The sequence below is a fragment of the Mesoplodon densirostris genome, chromosome 1 (genome assembly GCF_025265405.1).
Source record: "Mesoplodon densirostris isolate mMesDen1 chromosome 1, mMesDen1 primary haplotype, whole genome shotgun sequence".
In the NCBI taxonomy this organism is placed as follows: domain Eukaryota; kingdom Metazoa; phylum Chordata; class Mammalia; order Artiodactyla; family Ziphiidae; genus Mesoplodon; species Mesoplodon densirostris.
Window position 1 is genome coordinate 177322175 of NC_082661.1, and position 17602 is coordinate 177339776.

General features: G+C 40.2%; 1 protein-coding gene across 2 annotated transcripts in view; it reads left to right on the top strand.

The window, feature by feature from the left end:
• ASCC1 (activating signal cointegrator 1 complex subunit 1) overlaps positions 1-17602 on the top strand; it is an 84611-nt gene that overhangs the window by 44036 nt on the left and 22973 nt on the right. For both annotated transcript variants that reach the window (XM_060112308.1, XM_060112300.1), the window contains exons 8-9: positions 9320-9444; positions 15241-15326. In XM_060112308.1, coding sequence (XP_059968291.1) covers positions 9320-9444; positions 15241-15326 — 211 coding nt within the window. The remainder of the gene's footprint in view (positions 1-9319; positions 9445-15240; positions 15327-17602) is intronic.

Here is a 17602-nt window from a genome sequence, read left to right on the forward strand (position 1 = left end):
ATACATTATCTCTGATGAGGCTAATCCCTTTACTTATTCTGGGACCCCATTCCTTCTTATCTCCTCAAAGACCTGATACCATCAATTATTCCACCCTGCAGGGCATTTCCAGTCCCCTTTTCCCTCAGGCATTTTTCAAATGCCCAGGATGTGAGATGCAATAGACCCTAGGGCTTCTTTCTTATGGAGGAGGCAGATGTAACTAGAATACACTAGGTTGAGGGCTGTGATTGAGATTCTAGTGGTACATAAATGAGCAAATTTTGTAAAGGAAGGCTTCAGAAAGCAGGTTTCTTTACTGAATAAGGAGTTTGCAGGCTGAGGGAGTAGCATGTTAGGAAAAGGGAATAAATACTAAGTACAGATCTACAGGCAGTGTTATATGCCATGTAAAAGGAATGTTGATTTTCATTGGTCATTTGTTTATTCAACAAAACTTTATTAAATGCCCACTGTGTGCCAGACACTGTGCTAGCTGTGAATATAGAATGGTCAGTAAAGGGACTTCCCTGGTGGTCCAGTGGTTAAGACTCTGCGCTTCTACTGCAGGGGGTTCTGGTTCGATCCCTGGTGGGGGAACTAAAATCCCACATGCCTCTCCACAAGGCCAAAGGAAAAAAAGCAAGAATGGTCAGTAAAGCCAGACACAGTTATTGCCCCCATGTCATTTACAGACTAATGGAGAAAACAGATGTTAACAACACGTAAATATATCATTGCAAAGTGTGATAAAGGTGAAGCAGGGGGAAAATGGTTCTCTTTTTAAGACAGAAAATATGGCAGTTTAGACTGTGGGAGGGCAGGGTAAGGAAAGCTTCTTGGAGGAATTGATACTGAATTGAGGTCTGGAGGAGTGGGATTTTTCAGGCAAAGGGGTGGTGGGAAATTCTAGGCAAAAAAAAAAAATGCAGAGCAAAAGCCCTGTGGCAGGAAAAAGCCTAGCAACTTCCACGTATGGATGAGACATCATGAAGGAAAGGTAGGGTCACATGAGATGTCCATGTGGAGAGATTAGAGGGGCTTGGGTTGAGGCAGTGGCAAAGATAAGAGAAAAAAGAATAAATACAAGTAGAATAAAGAGAAAGAAATCCAGAGCAAGACAAACCAGCATGGAAGTGCAGAGCACTGAAGACAAAGAAGTTAAAAGAAGTCACCTACAAAGGATGGACAGTTATCCAGACAGTGGACTTCTCAATATCAACAACAGAAGCCAAAAGACAGCGGACTGTTTTCTAGAGAAAATAACTGTCAAGCTGGAATTGTTCACCCAGAAAAAAACAAACCTTTAAAGAACAGAAGTGAAATAAAACCTTTTTGTGTCCAAATGCTGTCTTTCCTTCTTCTTATCCTTCTTTTTCTCAAATAGACTCTAAGATTCTTGGAGGCAGGGGGCTTGTCTTATTCACTATAGAGTATTATGTCATAAAAACAGATTACAGAACGATTTGTAAATATACATTTACTTTTTCCCCCTCAAAAGTGGGAAGAGAGAGCAAGAGAGAAATAAACCAGTTAGTCTGAATATATAAGCATCTTATCAGTGGTTATTTTTGGATAATAAGTAATTTTTTTTCTTTTAGCTTACCTGTAAGATTTTTTAAAAATAAAAACAATGTTCGTAAAGCAGGCAAGTGTTACAGTTGTTCAGATACACTTGGTATACTTTGTCACATCAAGGTCAGTAGTAATCAGTATGTGCATGTTAGTGGTAGAATTATGGTTTGACTTAGCTGTGTTTGACTGTAAAGCCTATGCTCATAGTGGGGCAAAAAAAGGAAATTAAGAATAATTGGAGACAGACCACTCTTTTGAGAAGTTTGGTGAAAGGAAGATGAGAGAGATGTAGTTAGATTCTACAACTGTGCAGCTCAGCATCACTGAACCATCTTCCAGTTTGCCATCTTCCTTTCATAGCTGAGCTTCTTCTTTTTATATTGTTTTCTCTCATAAAATTAAAGCCTTCCAGGTGGGTAAAGTGAAAATTAAATGGCTCCTTTTCCCCCTGCTCTGACTCTCCTGTGTTCCTCCCCAATAGATTGTAAGCAGAGCAAATACTGCTGAGAGTCACTGTCCATGTGTATTGTTTTATACAAGCTGGATCACATTATTCATATTGTTCTATAGTTAGTTCTTTTCATAAAACATAACCTAGACATTACTTTTATGTCACTGTCTATAGATCCTATGATCTACTACTACATAGGCCTTTCCAAGCCATAGCTTATATACAGTAGGACTTACCCTTGCTTAAAAATCTCCCATCATTTCACATCATCCTTTGAATTAGTTCATATTCCTCAGTCTAGCAGTCAGTATCTTCCAGGATGAAACCAACTTAATATTTCAACTTGATCTTCCACTTATCTTGGACTTGCCCCAAGCCCTAGCCCGCTTCACTGCTTGATGATCCTTTGTGTCTTTGTTAATGTTGTTTCTTGTGACTAAAATTTTTTTCATGTTACTCATCATCTCTTTTTGTCCAAGTGCTGTCATTCCTTCTTCTTACCTTTCCTTCTTTTTTCTCAAGTAGACTTTAAGATTCTTGGGGGCAGGGAGTGTCTTATTCAGCATTATATATCCAGTGGCTTTTATAATTCATGACTCATAGTCGATGTTCAGTGAATGTTTGTTTACTTAAGTCATTTATTTTTTCAGCTGATTTACAAGGATGAATTGAGTACAGTTAGCTTCCTGTCCTAAGCCCATCCTCCTGGTAACCTATTCTGGTCTCAACCCAGCTGTAACGTCTTCCACATTTAAATTACCAAAGCACCTTGTATTGCTTGTGTCATTACCAAAGTCCTCTTTATAGTTATTTTAATAGATTGTAAGCTCCTTAATGACAAGAGCTATGTTTGCTTAGTTTTTAATTCTTTTAGTGACTAGCATGGTGCCTGTATACAGTAAGAAGTCAAGAAATGTTAATTGGATAGAGCTGAATTAAATTTTGGGGAAAAAAAGCCCAAACAAAAGCCTGGAATTTGCACTTTCTAGGGAGTCAGTGATCATTCTGCAGTACAGCTCCACATCCATAAAGATGGCTCTGGAATACTTGAGCTTTGTAGCACTTATAGGCCTTTAAACTAAGAGCTCAGATTCAAGGCATTAATAATTGGCTTCTGTTTTCAAACACAAAGCACTATCTAAATGATAAAGCTGCTTAAGAGTAATTTATTATTTTTCTCATAGCAACCCTATATTATTTTTAATTCACTTATGAGGATGCAAAGGTATAGAGAAGCTTTGTGACTCATTCATAGTCAACCAGGAAAGGATCAGTGAAGTAAGAATTGAAAGATTATATACAGTGTTAGAAATTATACTGACATATTGTCAAATGTAGTATCCATGACAGCAGCCTGAAATTTAGTGATTATTTCTAAGCACCCTTAAGTTGTCTTAATAGAACCCCAAAGATTTGTCATTTATGAATTCATGCATACATACCTGCAACAGCTATTCATTGAGCACTGATGATATGTCAATTAGGTATTAACTTGGGTGCCAGGGTAAGGCAGTGAATAACATAAAGAGCTGGCTTCGTGGAACTGCACAATAAATTGTAGCAGAGCAGAACTGGCTGCCAGGAGACTTAGATTCCGGGCCCTTTGCCCTGACTGAGCAACTCAACCTGTCTGTGCTTCGTTTCCTGTTGTGTAAAGTGAGCAGGTTAGACTAGAACGTTTTAAAGGACTTTAATCTCTTCAAAGTTCTGAGGCAGAAATCTTAATTTGCCAGAAAGACAAAGCTGGAAACTGGACTCTTTCATTTAGTCAGTTTAATTTCCTTCCTCTAGTATTACATGCTCCCTGTTTCTCTACAGCTGAGCTCCCTGTCCACTTCTTTTTCTTTTATTTTTAATTAATTAATTAATTAATTTATTTATTTTTGGCTGCGTTGGGTCTTCGTTGCTGTGCGCAGGCTTTCTCTAGTTGCGGTGAGCAGGGGCCACTCTTTGTTGTGGTGCGCGGGCTCCTCATTGCCGTGTCTTCTCTTGTTGCGGAGCATGGGCTCTAGGTGCACGGGCTTCAGTAGTTGTGGCTCATGGGCTCTAGAGTGCAGGCTCAGTAGTTGTGGCTCACGGGCTTAGTTGCTCCTCAGCATGTGGGATCTTCCTGGACCAGGGCTCGAACCCATGTCCCCTGCATTGGCAGGCGGATTCTTAACCACTGCGCCACCAGGGAAGTCCACACTTCTTTTTCTTTAATAGGAGAGAGGCATCATTCTGTTGTGATTTGAAATTGAGGTGCATTTTGCAGTGCTTGGTTATGTTTAGACCTAAGTTATGTTGTAATATTTTAAAATATTTTAAACTTTATGAGATGGTGTTAGTTAATCAGAAACTTTAGACCCAATAATGTAGGTCTTGGCTTGGAGATCCACATGCACAATTAAGTAAGTTAAACTGCAAAATCAGAGTTACGTGCATTGTGAATGTATTTTATTTTCCCCTTAGGAATGTAGGAACAAAGTCATTTTCTTGAATCAGTCCTCTTTCTCCATCCTTACTAATGTCTTATTGGTTAGCTCTTCTCATTGCTGGTTTAAATACTTGAGAAAAATATTTTATATCATAGGAGAATATTCAGGGTATATTAAGTTAAATAAGCAGGTTATAGAAAAATGTTCTTTTTAAAATTATGTTTATCTATCTGTAGCAAAAGACTTAAAAATTATTTAACATTGGGCTTCCCTGGTGGCGCAGTGGTTGAGAGTCCGCCTGCCGATGCAGGGGACACGGGTTCGTGCCCCGATCCCGGAAGATCCCACATGCCGCGGAGCGGCTGGGCCCGCGAGCCATGGCCGCGGAGCCTGTGTGTCCGGAGCCTGTGCTCCGCAACGGGAGAGGCCACAGCAGTGAGAGGCCCACGTACAGCAAAAAAAAAAAAAAAAAAAAATTATTTAACACAAAATTAAGTGCTTATATGTCTATGGTAAGGTTGTTTTCCTTTTTGTCATTTTCTGCGTTTTCCATTTTTTCTATAACAAACATATATTATTTTTGTAATCAGAAAAAAATTAAGATAACTATGCAAGGAAGCACAGCATCTCTCTTAACTGGCTTCCAAGCCTTTAGTTTTCCCCTGCATATCTTGCTTCTTACAACCCCGTCTTGCTTTCCTAGGTCTACCAAATAAGACTACAGCCCTGCATGACACACAGGAGGCTTCACAATCTGGCTTCAGCCTGCCTCCACTTCATCGCTGCCCTTCCCTCTCCACAGAATTTCTCATGAACCTGGAGTGCGGTGTATTCTTTGATATTCACTCTTTCAGTTGTTCAGGACAAAAATTCTTTTAGAATCACCTTCAACTCCTGACTGCAGTATATTAGCAAAGCCACCACCCTTCTCACCACCTCCACTGCTGCCACGCCCACCAGCTGGGGTGTTGCGACAGCCTCTCAGCTGCCTTCCTGCTTCCATTCTTGCCTCTACCACTGTGTGTCCTCCACACAGCAGCCAGAGGTTTCCTTTTAAAATGTCAGTTGGATCATGTCATTCTTCTGCTGAAAACCCTCCAGAAGCTCGCCACCTCACTCAGTAGAAGACAAAGTTATTACAGGGGCCTAAGAGCCTTATGTAAGCCCCTGTGACCTGGTCCTCCCTCCTCTCCCACCTCATCACCTCTCCCCACAGTTTCATTCCATACACTGGCTTCTTACTGTTCCTCCGTCATGCCACAAGTATGCTCCCTCAGATGACTGTATTTGCTGTTCCCTTAGGTCTCTGCTCAAGTGTCACTTTATCAGGGAAGCCTCACCTGATCACCATGTCTAAAATAGTACACTTACCCTCAATCCCTTTCTCCTTCCTCTCTTCCATTTTGTTTTCTTCATGGTGCTTAGCGCCACCTGATGTCTTATATGTATATTTGTTTACTATCTGTCGCCTTCCACCAGAATGTAAGCTGCTCAAGAGCAGGGACGTGTTCTGCTCATCTTTTGTATGATTCCCATTCCCACACCAGCCCTTCCTGTCTCCTTTGAGATCTTGTTCTGTTGATCCCCTCTGTTTCCTAAGGTTTCATCTTCTCTGTTGGATAGTTTCTTGTTGTCAGTAAGCATTTTCAACTCCTTCTCCTCATTGAAAATAAACACAAACAACCTGCCTTCAATTCTGTATCTAATTACCGAGGCAATTAGTTTCTTCCCTTCCTTGCAAGTTTCTTGAGTTTATGTGCATGTATCCCCTCCCCGTCTGTCTGGCCTCTCCCTTGGTCCTGTGCAATAAGGCTTCCTTTGCCAGTGTGCCAGGGAAACTGCTCTGGCAAAGATCTCTAATAATGTTCTGATTGTAAGAAATAAGTAAGCATTTTTTGCTCCTTTTTGTACTTTACTTTTTATAGCATTGTACTATACTGATTATTCCTCTTTTCGCACCCCTTGTAATTCTCTTTTCAGCCTTCCTGAAGTTTTCCTTTTCTTGTTCCTCATCCTTATCGATTGTCCTTACTGGTTCCTTCTCTGCCCCTTACATACGAGTGTCCCATAAAGGCTCTGTCCTTAGCTCTCTTCTTGCTTGCTCTGATTCCCCCTCACCCTGTGACTGCATGTATCCCGTGCTTTTAACTACTTTTTTTGCACTGATAACTCCCAGATCTGTGTCTTTTTCCCAGATTTTTCTCTTGAGCTTCAGGCTTGTTATTTACATCTCTCTCCTGGACATGTCCCACTTGAAATCCGGTGCCACACATGAAAAAATATACACACTATTAACCCTCTCCACCACTCCTCACCTTGGTCAGTGACCCACCTGCTCATTTAAGGTGAACTCATGGGAGTAGCTCTCAGCTGCTTCCTCTGCTATAACACTGTCGTATCTGAGGGCCCCAACTTCTCCCTCACAAGCTCTTTTGAATCCACTCCCTTGTCTCAGTTCTCACTGCCCCTGTCATAGTTTAGATCTTCATCCCTTTCTACTTTATAGCATGGACCTTAAAGTTTGTCCTCTGAAGCCAGACTGCATGGGTTCTGATTTTGGATCTATCACTTATTAGTTGTGTGACTTTAGTCAAGTTTTATAACTTCTCTGTGCCTCAGTTTCCTCATTGGTAAGATAGGGATAATAATTTATCGTGAGGATTAAATGATTTAACAGATATAAAGTGCTTAGAATAGTGCGTGACACATCGTGTTTGTTATTATTTCTACTATTAGTACTATTAGTACCACCTAGCTGACCTCAGTACCGCTGGTCTCTTCCCCTTCTAAAGCATTTTCCACTGTGCCACAGAGTCAGCTTCACAAATGGGTAGCTGACCACATCATTCCCTTTTAAAAGATTTCTGTGGCTTCCCATGGTCTGATCATTATAGTCCCAGCCCTGTGTTCTATTTCTGGAGGTCGATGGTGAGGGTATGGGTATTTATTTTATTATTATTAATTATAGCTTACTTGGTACTTCCCTGGCGGCCCAGTGGTTTAGACTCCATGCTTCCACTACAGGGGGCACGGGATCGATCCCTGGTCAGGGAACAAAGATCCCGCATGCCATGTGGCCAAAAAATAAAAAAATTATAGCTTATTCATGTTTAAATATTCTTTGGTTAGTAGACAAAATAAAAGCAATTAAGATAGAGAAGTTAGAATTATAAGAAGATTAATTTGGAGTTTTGGAGCCTGAAAAACATGAAAGGGAAAAGAATCCTTTGTGCTTCTCACTCAATCTCTAGGGTAAGATAACTCCCTCTTGCTGCAGCATATGAGTGCAAGCGGAAAAGGGTTGTTTTGCCCATGTCTAAATGGGTGAAAGATAACTGGGGGTTAGGGATACCAGAGGCTGCTCTATCCGTGTGGAGACAGGCATTGAGCAACTCAGCTGCTGCAACCAGAGAGACTGCCCTGTGGCCTCAGGAAAACTCCCACAAATGGGCCACGCAAGGTGGGCTTGGCGCACATCTCACATAAAACAGACCCATCCAGCCCTGCTCAAGGAGAAGCTGCTCACTGGGCTACAGTGTTTTACCACAAGCCATGGCCCAAGAAGCAGTGGAAGATTCACAAACTCTACAGATATCTCAGGGCCACTTGTGTCTGGGAAAAGAAGTGGTATGTGGCACAAAGAGTATTACTAGTATGTACATGTAAAATGTAAAATCTTAAAAAATGTGAAATCCGTTGTTCATTAGTACACTGGCGACGGATGAAAGATTTTGAGCTGGGGAAGTCAATTAGCATGCAGCACAAATCTCAAAAAACGCCAAGGGAAAGGTTGAAAGGAACAGGCTGCTCCCTGCGCTTATCAGGTGCACTGCTCTGTCATTTGATGCAGACCTCCACATCAGCACCCATGTTCAGTGAGAACTTCAGGCTCAGGTTGGACGTCTGGTCACACTATGTAAAAGCCACAGGCTGAACTTCACCATCAGATGAGTGAGTGGTCACAGAAGGTGGCTGCTTTCTGAGGCCTAGGGCCAAGATCTGCTCCACCACATCCTCGATGGGATAATGACCCCCTCTCAGTGGTGCAACTAGCAAAGTTCTTCAGAATTGAAGGGGAGATAGAGAGTTTTTCAGACAAACAAAAACTGAAGGAGTTCATTGCCACTAGACCAGCCTTACAAGAAATGTTAAAGAGAGTTCTTTAAGCTGTTGATCAAAACACCGGAACAGAGTAAAAACTTCCTGTGCAAGAATTGTTTCTGGTGGAGGTATTGGAATGAACAGCCATCATCAAGATAGAGCTCACCCACTGCAGAACCCTTAGTGCTTAGAGCCAGCTGGAGTCCATTTGGAGGCATCAGTTATGTGGCCTGTGGATTTTCCTATAGTTGTCTTCATTGGTACTACTCTTCTACCTCATTGAACACTGATGTAGTGGCCAGGGCTGCTGGGGTTTTCACAGTGCATGCTCCCTCCCAATGAGCAAATGTCTGAGAGTCATGCCAGACCTCATTTGATCCTGGCAGAAACACATCAGCCACAGTAGCTTTTGGTTCTGTGACTGGATGAACCAATAAAGCACTTTCTTTTAGACAGCTCTCTGCTGAGCCTGGCTTCTTGTGCAAGATTTCCAAGATCATAAACTTCCATCTTCCTTCAAGGCCATGCTTAAACCTCCTGTGAAAACCTGGCCCCTCCAAGTATAGTTGATCACTCCCTTACACTCACCAGGATATTGTGCAGTTGTTTCCAGGTGTCTTGTCCACACAAAGCTGTGTGCTTCATGATGATGGGGACTGCAGCCTTACTTACTTCCTCTTCTTTTGAGGGCCTTGTACGGTGATTGGCTCAGAGTAGATGCTTCATAAATGTGAATTAGTAATCAGGGTTCAGGAGTTTACTAAGATTTCTGTACTGCTTTCTTCAATTTCTCCAGGCTGCAGGAATTAGTTGATCGAGTACTGGAACGTTTTCAGGCATCTGGACTAATAGTGAAAGAGTGGAATAGTGTGAAACTCCATGCTACAGTCATGAATACTCTATTCAGGAAAGACCCCAATGGTAAGTGCTTCATAGAACCACAGTACAGTTTGTGATCAACAAGGCCTAATGATGTCCCTGGGGTTTGAAGAGAATGGGCTATCAAAGAATCTCTGCTACATCTTCTGTTTTAGATCCATTAGCTTGTTTTGATGAGCGCAGTGGAAGGGGGCAAGGACATATCTAGCATGGGACTGTAGCATTCCAAATCTTATTTCTGTCGCACATAGAGTTGCCAGATATAGCAAATAAAAATACAGGATGCCCAAGTAAATTACAGGTGAAAAATGAATAATTGTTTTAGTGTAGGTGTGTCCCATGAAATACATGGCAGCTTTTTTTTTTTTTTTTTTATAAAACAAGAAAGATTAACTAGTAAAGGTAAATGTTAGAGCAGTGATTCTCAACTAGAGGCAGTTTTACCCCCAGAGGACATTTGGATTGTCTGGAGACATTTTTGGTTGTCAGAGTTAGGGGGCTGGGAGTGAGTTGCTACTGGCATCTAACGGGTAGAGGTCAGGGGTGCTGCTTAGTCCTCTACAATGCACAGGACAACCCCTCATAACAAAGAATTATTCAGCCCCAAATGTCAGTAGCACCAAGGTTGAAAAACCTTGTGTTAGAGTAATGTTTTTTTCCCTCATGAATCTAAACCTTCATATAGAAATGCCTGTTTTAACCCTTTATTTGGGATAATAATCTACATTTTAATAAGGATTATTTTTCTTCCCATCCTCACCCACCAAGTCAAAGCTATCTAGCACACATTCAGCATCTGTCTGACCAGGAGCTACAAATTCAAGTTATGTGCATCTTCTTCTTCAAAGCCCTGTTGTTTAAAATATACCAGCACCAAAACTCCATATTCAGGTTTTATTACGTTTGTTAGGACCCTGACCTTGGTTTTAGGAAGTCTACGTTGGAAGAGGACTACATCTACATCAGGACTCCATCAGAACCCATGAACTATTTATAGATTTATAGTTTAGGACAGTTTTTGTGTCCCCTTTTACCAAAGTACATCTTTTAATTTCTTCAGATATATACCAGAGAACTCAACTGTAAGTTGTTTGGTTTGGTTAGCGCCATTGTTGGACTAAGAGATATGTAGCTAATCCAATTCTTAGTTCTAGTGTTAACTGTTTTATGATACTACATTGTATTTTCTTTAAGACTTTTCTAAATAAATCAGTGTTTTACCTTTCAGAGCACTGAGATCAAAAAACGTTCAAATGACTCAGTCAAAGCCTATGGACTCTGGGTAGTTAATAGAATCCGAAGCTCTATACTTATTCTTGTTCTGATGGAATATATTTCTTTCATTTGGATAGTGGTATTGCAGAAGAACATTTGGAATTCCAGAAAAAAAAATTTTTTCTGGAATATTTGATATAAATTATAAGGTAAGTTATCTAATGGGAACATTTAAAGGAGTTTGTGGTATTTATTCTGGCCAGTTTTTAAAAATTTATTTATTTTAATTTATTTATTTTTGGCTGCGTTGGGTCTTCTTTGCTGCGCTCAGGCTTTCTCTAGTTGTGCCAAGCAGGGGCTACTCTTCGTTGCGGTGCACGGGCTCCTTGTTGGCGGTGGCTTCTCTTGTCGCGGAGCACGGGCTCTAGGCACACGGGCTTCAGTAGTCGTGGCACGCGGGCTCAGTGGTTGTGGCACACGGGCTTAGTTGCTCTGCGACATGTGGGGTCTTCCCAGACCAGGACTCGAACCCGTGTCCCCTGTGTTGGCAGGCGGATTCTTAACCACTGCGCCACCAGGGGAGCCCTGGACAGTCAGTTTTAATCTTGGAAAACACTGTTAGATCCCCTGAGGTGGTGTACATTTTAACATCATCATGTAAAGACAGAGGTTCAGAACTCTAAAGTACGCTCTAGGGACTTCCCTGGTGGTCCAGCGGTTAAGACTTTGTGCTCCCAATGCAAGGGGCCCGGGTTCGCTCCCTGGTCAGGGAACTAGATCCTTCATGCATGCCACAACTAAGATCCCATGTGCTGCAACTAAGACCCGGCACGGCCAAGTAAATTAATTATTTTTTTAAAAAAAAGGTACACTCTAATTCAGGGCTCCCCAACCCCCAGGGCGCACAGCAGGAGGTGAGTGGCAGGCAAGCAAGGGAACCTTCATCTGCCGCTCCCTATTGGTCTCATTACTGCCTGAACCATTCCCCCCACCCTGGTCTGTGGAAAAATTGTCTTCCGTGAAACCAGTCCCTGGTGTCGAAGAGGTTGGGGACCGCTCTTCTAGTTCATTGGTTCAGAAGTTACATTGTATCTAGCACCATCCAATAGGACTTTCTGTGATGATAGAAATATTCCATATCTGTGAAATCCAGTATGGTAGCCACTATCCACATTTGGTTATTGAGTACTTGAAGATGGCTGGCTAGTGAGACTGAGAAAGTGAACTTTTAATTAATTTAAATTTAAATAGGGACTTCCCTGGAGGTCCAGTGGTTAAGACTTTGAGCTCACAATGCAGGGAGTACAGGTTCAATCCCTGGTCAGGGAACTAAGATACTGTATGCCACATGGCATGGCCAAAAAAAAAAAGAAACTTAAATAATCACATGTGGCTAGTGGCTGCTGTTTTGGACAGTGCAGTATTTTATTAGACATGTAATACTATCAATAATACATTCTGCATCTGTCCCAGTCCTTAAATCTTAGTTCAGACCTCTTACAACTATACCATACCCCATTATTAACTAACCTCTTAACATAAAAGAGTTGAATTATATCGGAATCTGTATCTTTTAAATTGTGTGGATCCAGATGTGTATTCAGTTGGCACCAGAGCTTCATGTAAGAAAATGTTCTGTGTTCACAGTCTAGTTATCCTTTCCTATTGACATATATTTTAAATATAACAGCTTTAGTGAGATATAATTCATATACCATATAACTCACCTATTTAAAGTATAGTGAGTAATGTAACGATTACCACAGTACATTTTAGAACATTTTCATCACCCCAAAAAGAAACTCCATAGTTATTGGCAGTGACTCCCCATTTTCCCCTTACTCTTCAGTCCTAGGCACCACCAGTCTAATTTCTGTCCAATGAATTTGCCCTTTTTACATATTTCATATAAATAGAATCATGCAATGTGTGATCTTCTGTGACTGACTTCTTTCACTTAGCATAATGTTTATAAGGTTCATCCATGTTATAGCATGTATCAAATGTCATTCCTTTTTATTACCAAATAATAATCCATTGTATGGACATACACATTTTATTTATCCATTCATCAATTGATGGACATTTCTGTTGTTTCCACTTTTTGGCTATTATGAATAATGCTGCTGTGAACGTTTATGTATGTGTTTTTGTGTGGGCATATGTTTTCATTTCTATTAGATATATACTTAAGTGTGAAATTGCTGCATCATGATATCAGTATGTTTAACTTTTTGAGGAACTGCCAGACTGTTTTCCGAAGTGGCTGCACCATTTTACATTCCCACAAGCAGTACAGTAGTTCCCCCTTATCCGCGGGAGATACGTTCCAAGATCCCCAATGAATGCCTGAAACTACATACCACGTTCTGTATTTTTCCTATGCATACATACCTATGATAAAGTTTAATTTATAAATTAGATGCAGTAAGAGATTAACAACTAATAATAAAATAGAAAAATTAAACTATATACTGTAAAAAAAGTATGTGAGTGCTGTCTGTCTCTCTCAAAATTGTTTATTGTACAAATTTAGTGCCTTTTCCATTTTCACTAAGCACTTACCATGCACTGTGACCATAACTTTTGCAGCTTTTGAGGTGTGACAGCAAAACTAGTACGAATCTCTTTTTCCTTCTTCCTAATTTCACGGATAGAAGATTTGTTCTTTTTTTTTTTTTTTTTTTTTTTTTTTCTTTTTGCGGTACGTGGGCCTCTCACCGTTGTGGCCTCTCCCGTTGCGGAGCACAGGCTCCGGACGCGCAGGCCCAGCGGCCATGGCTCACGGGCCCAGCCGCTCCGCGGCATATGGGATCCTCCCAGACCGGGGCACGAACCCGTATCCCCTGCATCGGCAGGCGGACTCTTAACCACTGCGCCACCAGGGAGGCCCAGAAGATTTGTTCTTAATGTAGATATTAGCAAACCTCAGCATACGATCTTTTTCTTTCCTTATTAAGTCAAGAACTTTCACCATTTCACTTAAAGGAAGCGCTTTATGGCTTTTCTTTGGCATATCCGAATTGCTGGCATCACTATTCTTGCCGTTTGGGGCCATTATTAATTAAAATAAGGGTGACTTGAATACAAGCACTGCAATACCTTGACAGTCAATCTGATAACAGAGAGGGTGGGATACGCTGGACAAAGTGATGACACTTTCTGGGTGGGACAGATCACGCTACTCAGAATGCTGCACAATTCAAAACTTAGGAGTTGTTTATTTCTGGAATTTTCCATTAATATTTTTGGACCTCGGTTGACCATGGGTAACTGAAACCATGGAAAGCAAAATCATGAATAAGGGGGGACGACAGTACATGAGGGTCTCAATTTCTCTACATCTTTATCTGCACTTGTTATTATCTGTCTTTTTTATTATTGCCATCATTTGGGGTGTGAAGTGGTATCCCATTGTGACTTTGATTTACATTCCCCTTATGGCTAGTGCTACTTATAGATTTTGCACCTGTCATTAAACATTTTAATCTTCAGATTTCATTACTGCTTTTTTATTGACATTTACTTAGTATGAATTTACTTTAAAGTTTCACATCTCCTTTTAACAAGGAACCTATTTTTAAGTTGTGAAATATGCATGGGATTGGGATCTTGGATTAAGAGAATAGTTCTCATTAGGAAAATAGTCCTGTAGTTACCCAGGTGTATTTCCAGTGGGCTAGCTAAAATATATTATGTTCATGGAGTTAGCACTTTGGATGTATTTTATCAATTCTGACATGGTAATCTCCATACTTATATACAATAAAAGAATATACTCAAAAGTAGAAATACAAATATTTTTGAGTGTCTGTTGATGGGCAGGAAAGGGTTGATATTTCAGAAAATATTCTGATAGTTAAATAATTCTTGAAGATGCTTTGAATTTTATATACCCTGGATTCTTCTCTGTCTTGTGTTTTTCTCTATAAAGGCTATAGAATACATTGTTTTGTTTTTTCTTGCCAGTTATCCCTTTCCTTTGATATCCTTTTTTCTGCTGCATTTGAAGGACATCTTTTGGGATAAGCAAGCTAAATTAATACAAGGAGTTAGAACACAGCTTTGATGAGGCTAAGGCCATAGATTTGCAGATTTCTGTGTAGAATGTCAGGATACTTTTGATTGCAACTGAAGAGGTTTTTCTCATTCGGGGCGAGTCCTTAAATCAGCCCAAAGCTTAGTTGCCAGCATTTTTGACTAGTTAATATGTGAACTTCTGTATATTTTTATGTATTTAAAAATGCATGCAGCTTATACAAAATCTTGGGGTTTTAGACTACAAGGAACCTTTGGAAATCACCTAGTCTTACCTCTAACTTTGTAAATGAGGAACTGAGGTGCATAGAGGAGACATAAACTGCCTAAGAATATGGTTAGTTATGTAGTTTAGGCACAGTGAGTACTTGGACAGTGTTCAATGAATAAATATATATCAGTTGATGACAGAGCTGAGACTAGATGCTGGGTCTCTTGACTCATAGCCTGATGTATTTCCCTCCATATTATGTCACTTTCCAGGTAGTACATGAAGATGTTGCTAGTTGTCCCTGTAGAAGTCCAAGAGAAAACAGATACATAACCCAAGCTTCTCTTCTAACATTGTCTTTGGAATATTTACAGCTGAAGGCAGGTACAACCTCTACACAACGGATGGCAAATATATCTTCAAGGAAAGAGAATCATTTGATGGCCGAAACATTTTGAAGGTCAGTATGAAGCAGAGTGAATTGGAAACCTTTGGCGTGTGTCCTAAAATAAGGGAGGACAATAAGTTGTTCTCCTTTTAACAGTAAAGTATATTTTTCTCATATTTCCCATGAGGATTATTGATTGAAAGGACTGTTAAAATTTTTTTCATTGTCCTAAAAGAGAAATCTTTTTTGACTTGTTAAAAGGCTTGAAACTGATGATTTAAGAAAAAAGTATAGTGACTATTTGGATCCGTAGGAATAAGTTGATTTTAACCTTGTGAGTCTTGCTCTGTATTTTACCTCTGGAGGACTGAGTGTGCATTTTTTTAAGTGAAAAAGAATAGTTTGTCTTGTTCTAGTAGATTGTTCTCTTCACTCACAAAGTCGCTCTCCAAAGTTCCTGTATAATCTATTTTTACTCAGGAACAGCCCATGTACTAAAAACTTGGTGGTCCGTTTCTGACTGTTGAGGATTTGCTTCTGAGCGTTAAATTAACCTATGAAATTTAAACAAAAAGGGTTCTTTAGGATTGCATTTATCTTTCTCCCACAGACCACATTCTGTAACATCCACAGTTTATGCCCTCTCTATCAGGTTAACATACCATTGTGCCTCTGTGCAAAGAGAAACATAAGTTGATACCAAAGGAGAGGTTTTTGATTCTTCATCTTACTTGTTCTATAATGATGCAGGTCATACATTTTCAAGGCCATGGATGTTTTTTGGAGCTGGGAGGGAGAGTATGTATACAATAACTTAAGAATAAGCTCTAGCTTTAGAAATGTTTTTTCTTTTTCCTTCCTTCCTCCATTCCCTTATCTTATCGCTTGACAGTTTTCTTGCCAAATGCCTAATATGACCTCATTGAGTATAATTAATGACATCACTCTTCAGCAGCTGCAAGCTTCTCACTGCAGAGCCCAACAGAGCAATGACAGCATTCACTTAGGCAGGCATTCCTGCCTTGTGGGGAAGGGGCTTTGCAGGGCTTTGTTGATTCCTTCTTTTACTTGATACCTTTTCTCTCTTTGAGTAATTTTCTTGTCTTCAAAGTAGCTATTGTAGATTCGGTTTGAGTGGCAAGCTGCTAATGAATTCAGTTGCAGTTTACTTATTTTCCCAGGCCACAGTTTCATTGTATGAATCTTTCTCCTCCTCTAGCTCATTTCCTGGGGCTTTTTGAATAATAGCATTAATTATTTTACTTTTTTGTTATTGTTAATTTGATTAAGAAAAAAAACTAGACGAATGGGGAAAGAAATCTGTTGGAATGACTCAAGCCAACTTGGTTCCTTTGAAATTAGAATTAAAGCCCAAAAGGTATGTTGATGCAAGTGGAGCGTGAGGTGCTTTGACATCTATAAAAGGGAAGTAACAGCAGGGAGCCTGAGAAGTTGCTGTATGAACAGTATGGATCTCTCATTGAATATTTAATTTCTCTCATTCTGGAAAGTCAGTTTTCCATTTAAAGATGCTTGGCTTGGAAATCTTCCTAACCCACCCCAGTGATGACACGGCTGTAGCTCCCTCTAGTGTTGACGAAAGCTTGCTATAGTAGTTGTGCCCTTACCGTTAATGCCTAATTGGAGTTTTAGAGCTGGGCCCAGCTAGGTACTTGGAAACTATTTAATCCAGTTCCTCATTTTACTCTCTAAGGGTGTGAGATCCAACATGGTTAAAGTGTTTTGCCAAAGGTTAACACTAGATAGCAGAGTCTGAATCAGAACAAAGATTCACAAGTTAGCAATGTTTCTACTCTCTTCCATAAATATGCTCAGTGTTTAGGTAGAGATCAGTAGATATTTGAAACTGGGCCTATCTGAATTGTGAAAATATCTTACTAGACATAAATGTTGGGGCAATGGGTATGCCAGTTAATCTAAAACTGGCTAATTAAGAGACTTCTGAGTTGAATATAATACTAACACCAAAAGAAATACTTACTGACTGTATACCATCTGTCAGACTATGTGCCCTGTAGATAAAAGTCATTATGATACAGTCCTTACCTTCCAGGAGCTTCCTGTCTTTGAGAGATACAGCTGGTTAATAGGTAATTACAGTATAAAATGATGGGGGCAAATTATGAGATGGAGGGGAAGTACCTTTGAACACAGGTAGTTGTAACAAAGTATCTTTTGATAGAATTTCCAACATATTACTTTTTTAATAAACTTATTTATTTATTTTTGGCTGCATTGGGTTTCATTGTAGTGCACAGGATTCTCATTGCAGTGGCTTCTCTTGTTGTGGAGCACAGGCTCTAGGTGTGCAGGCTTCAGTAGTTGTG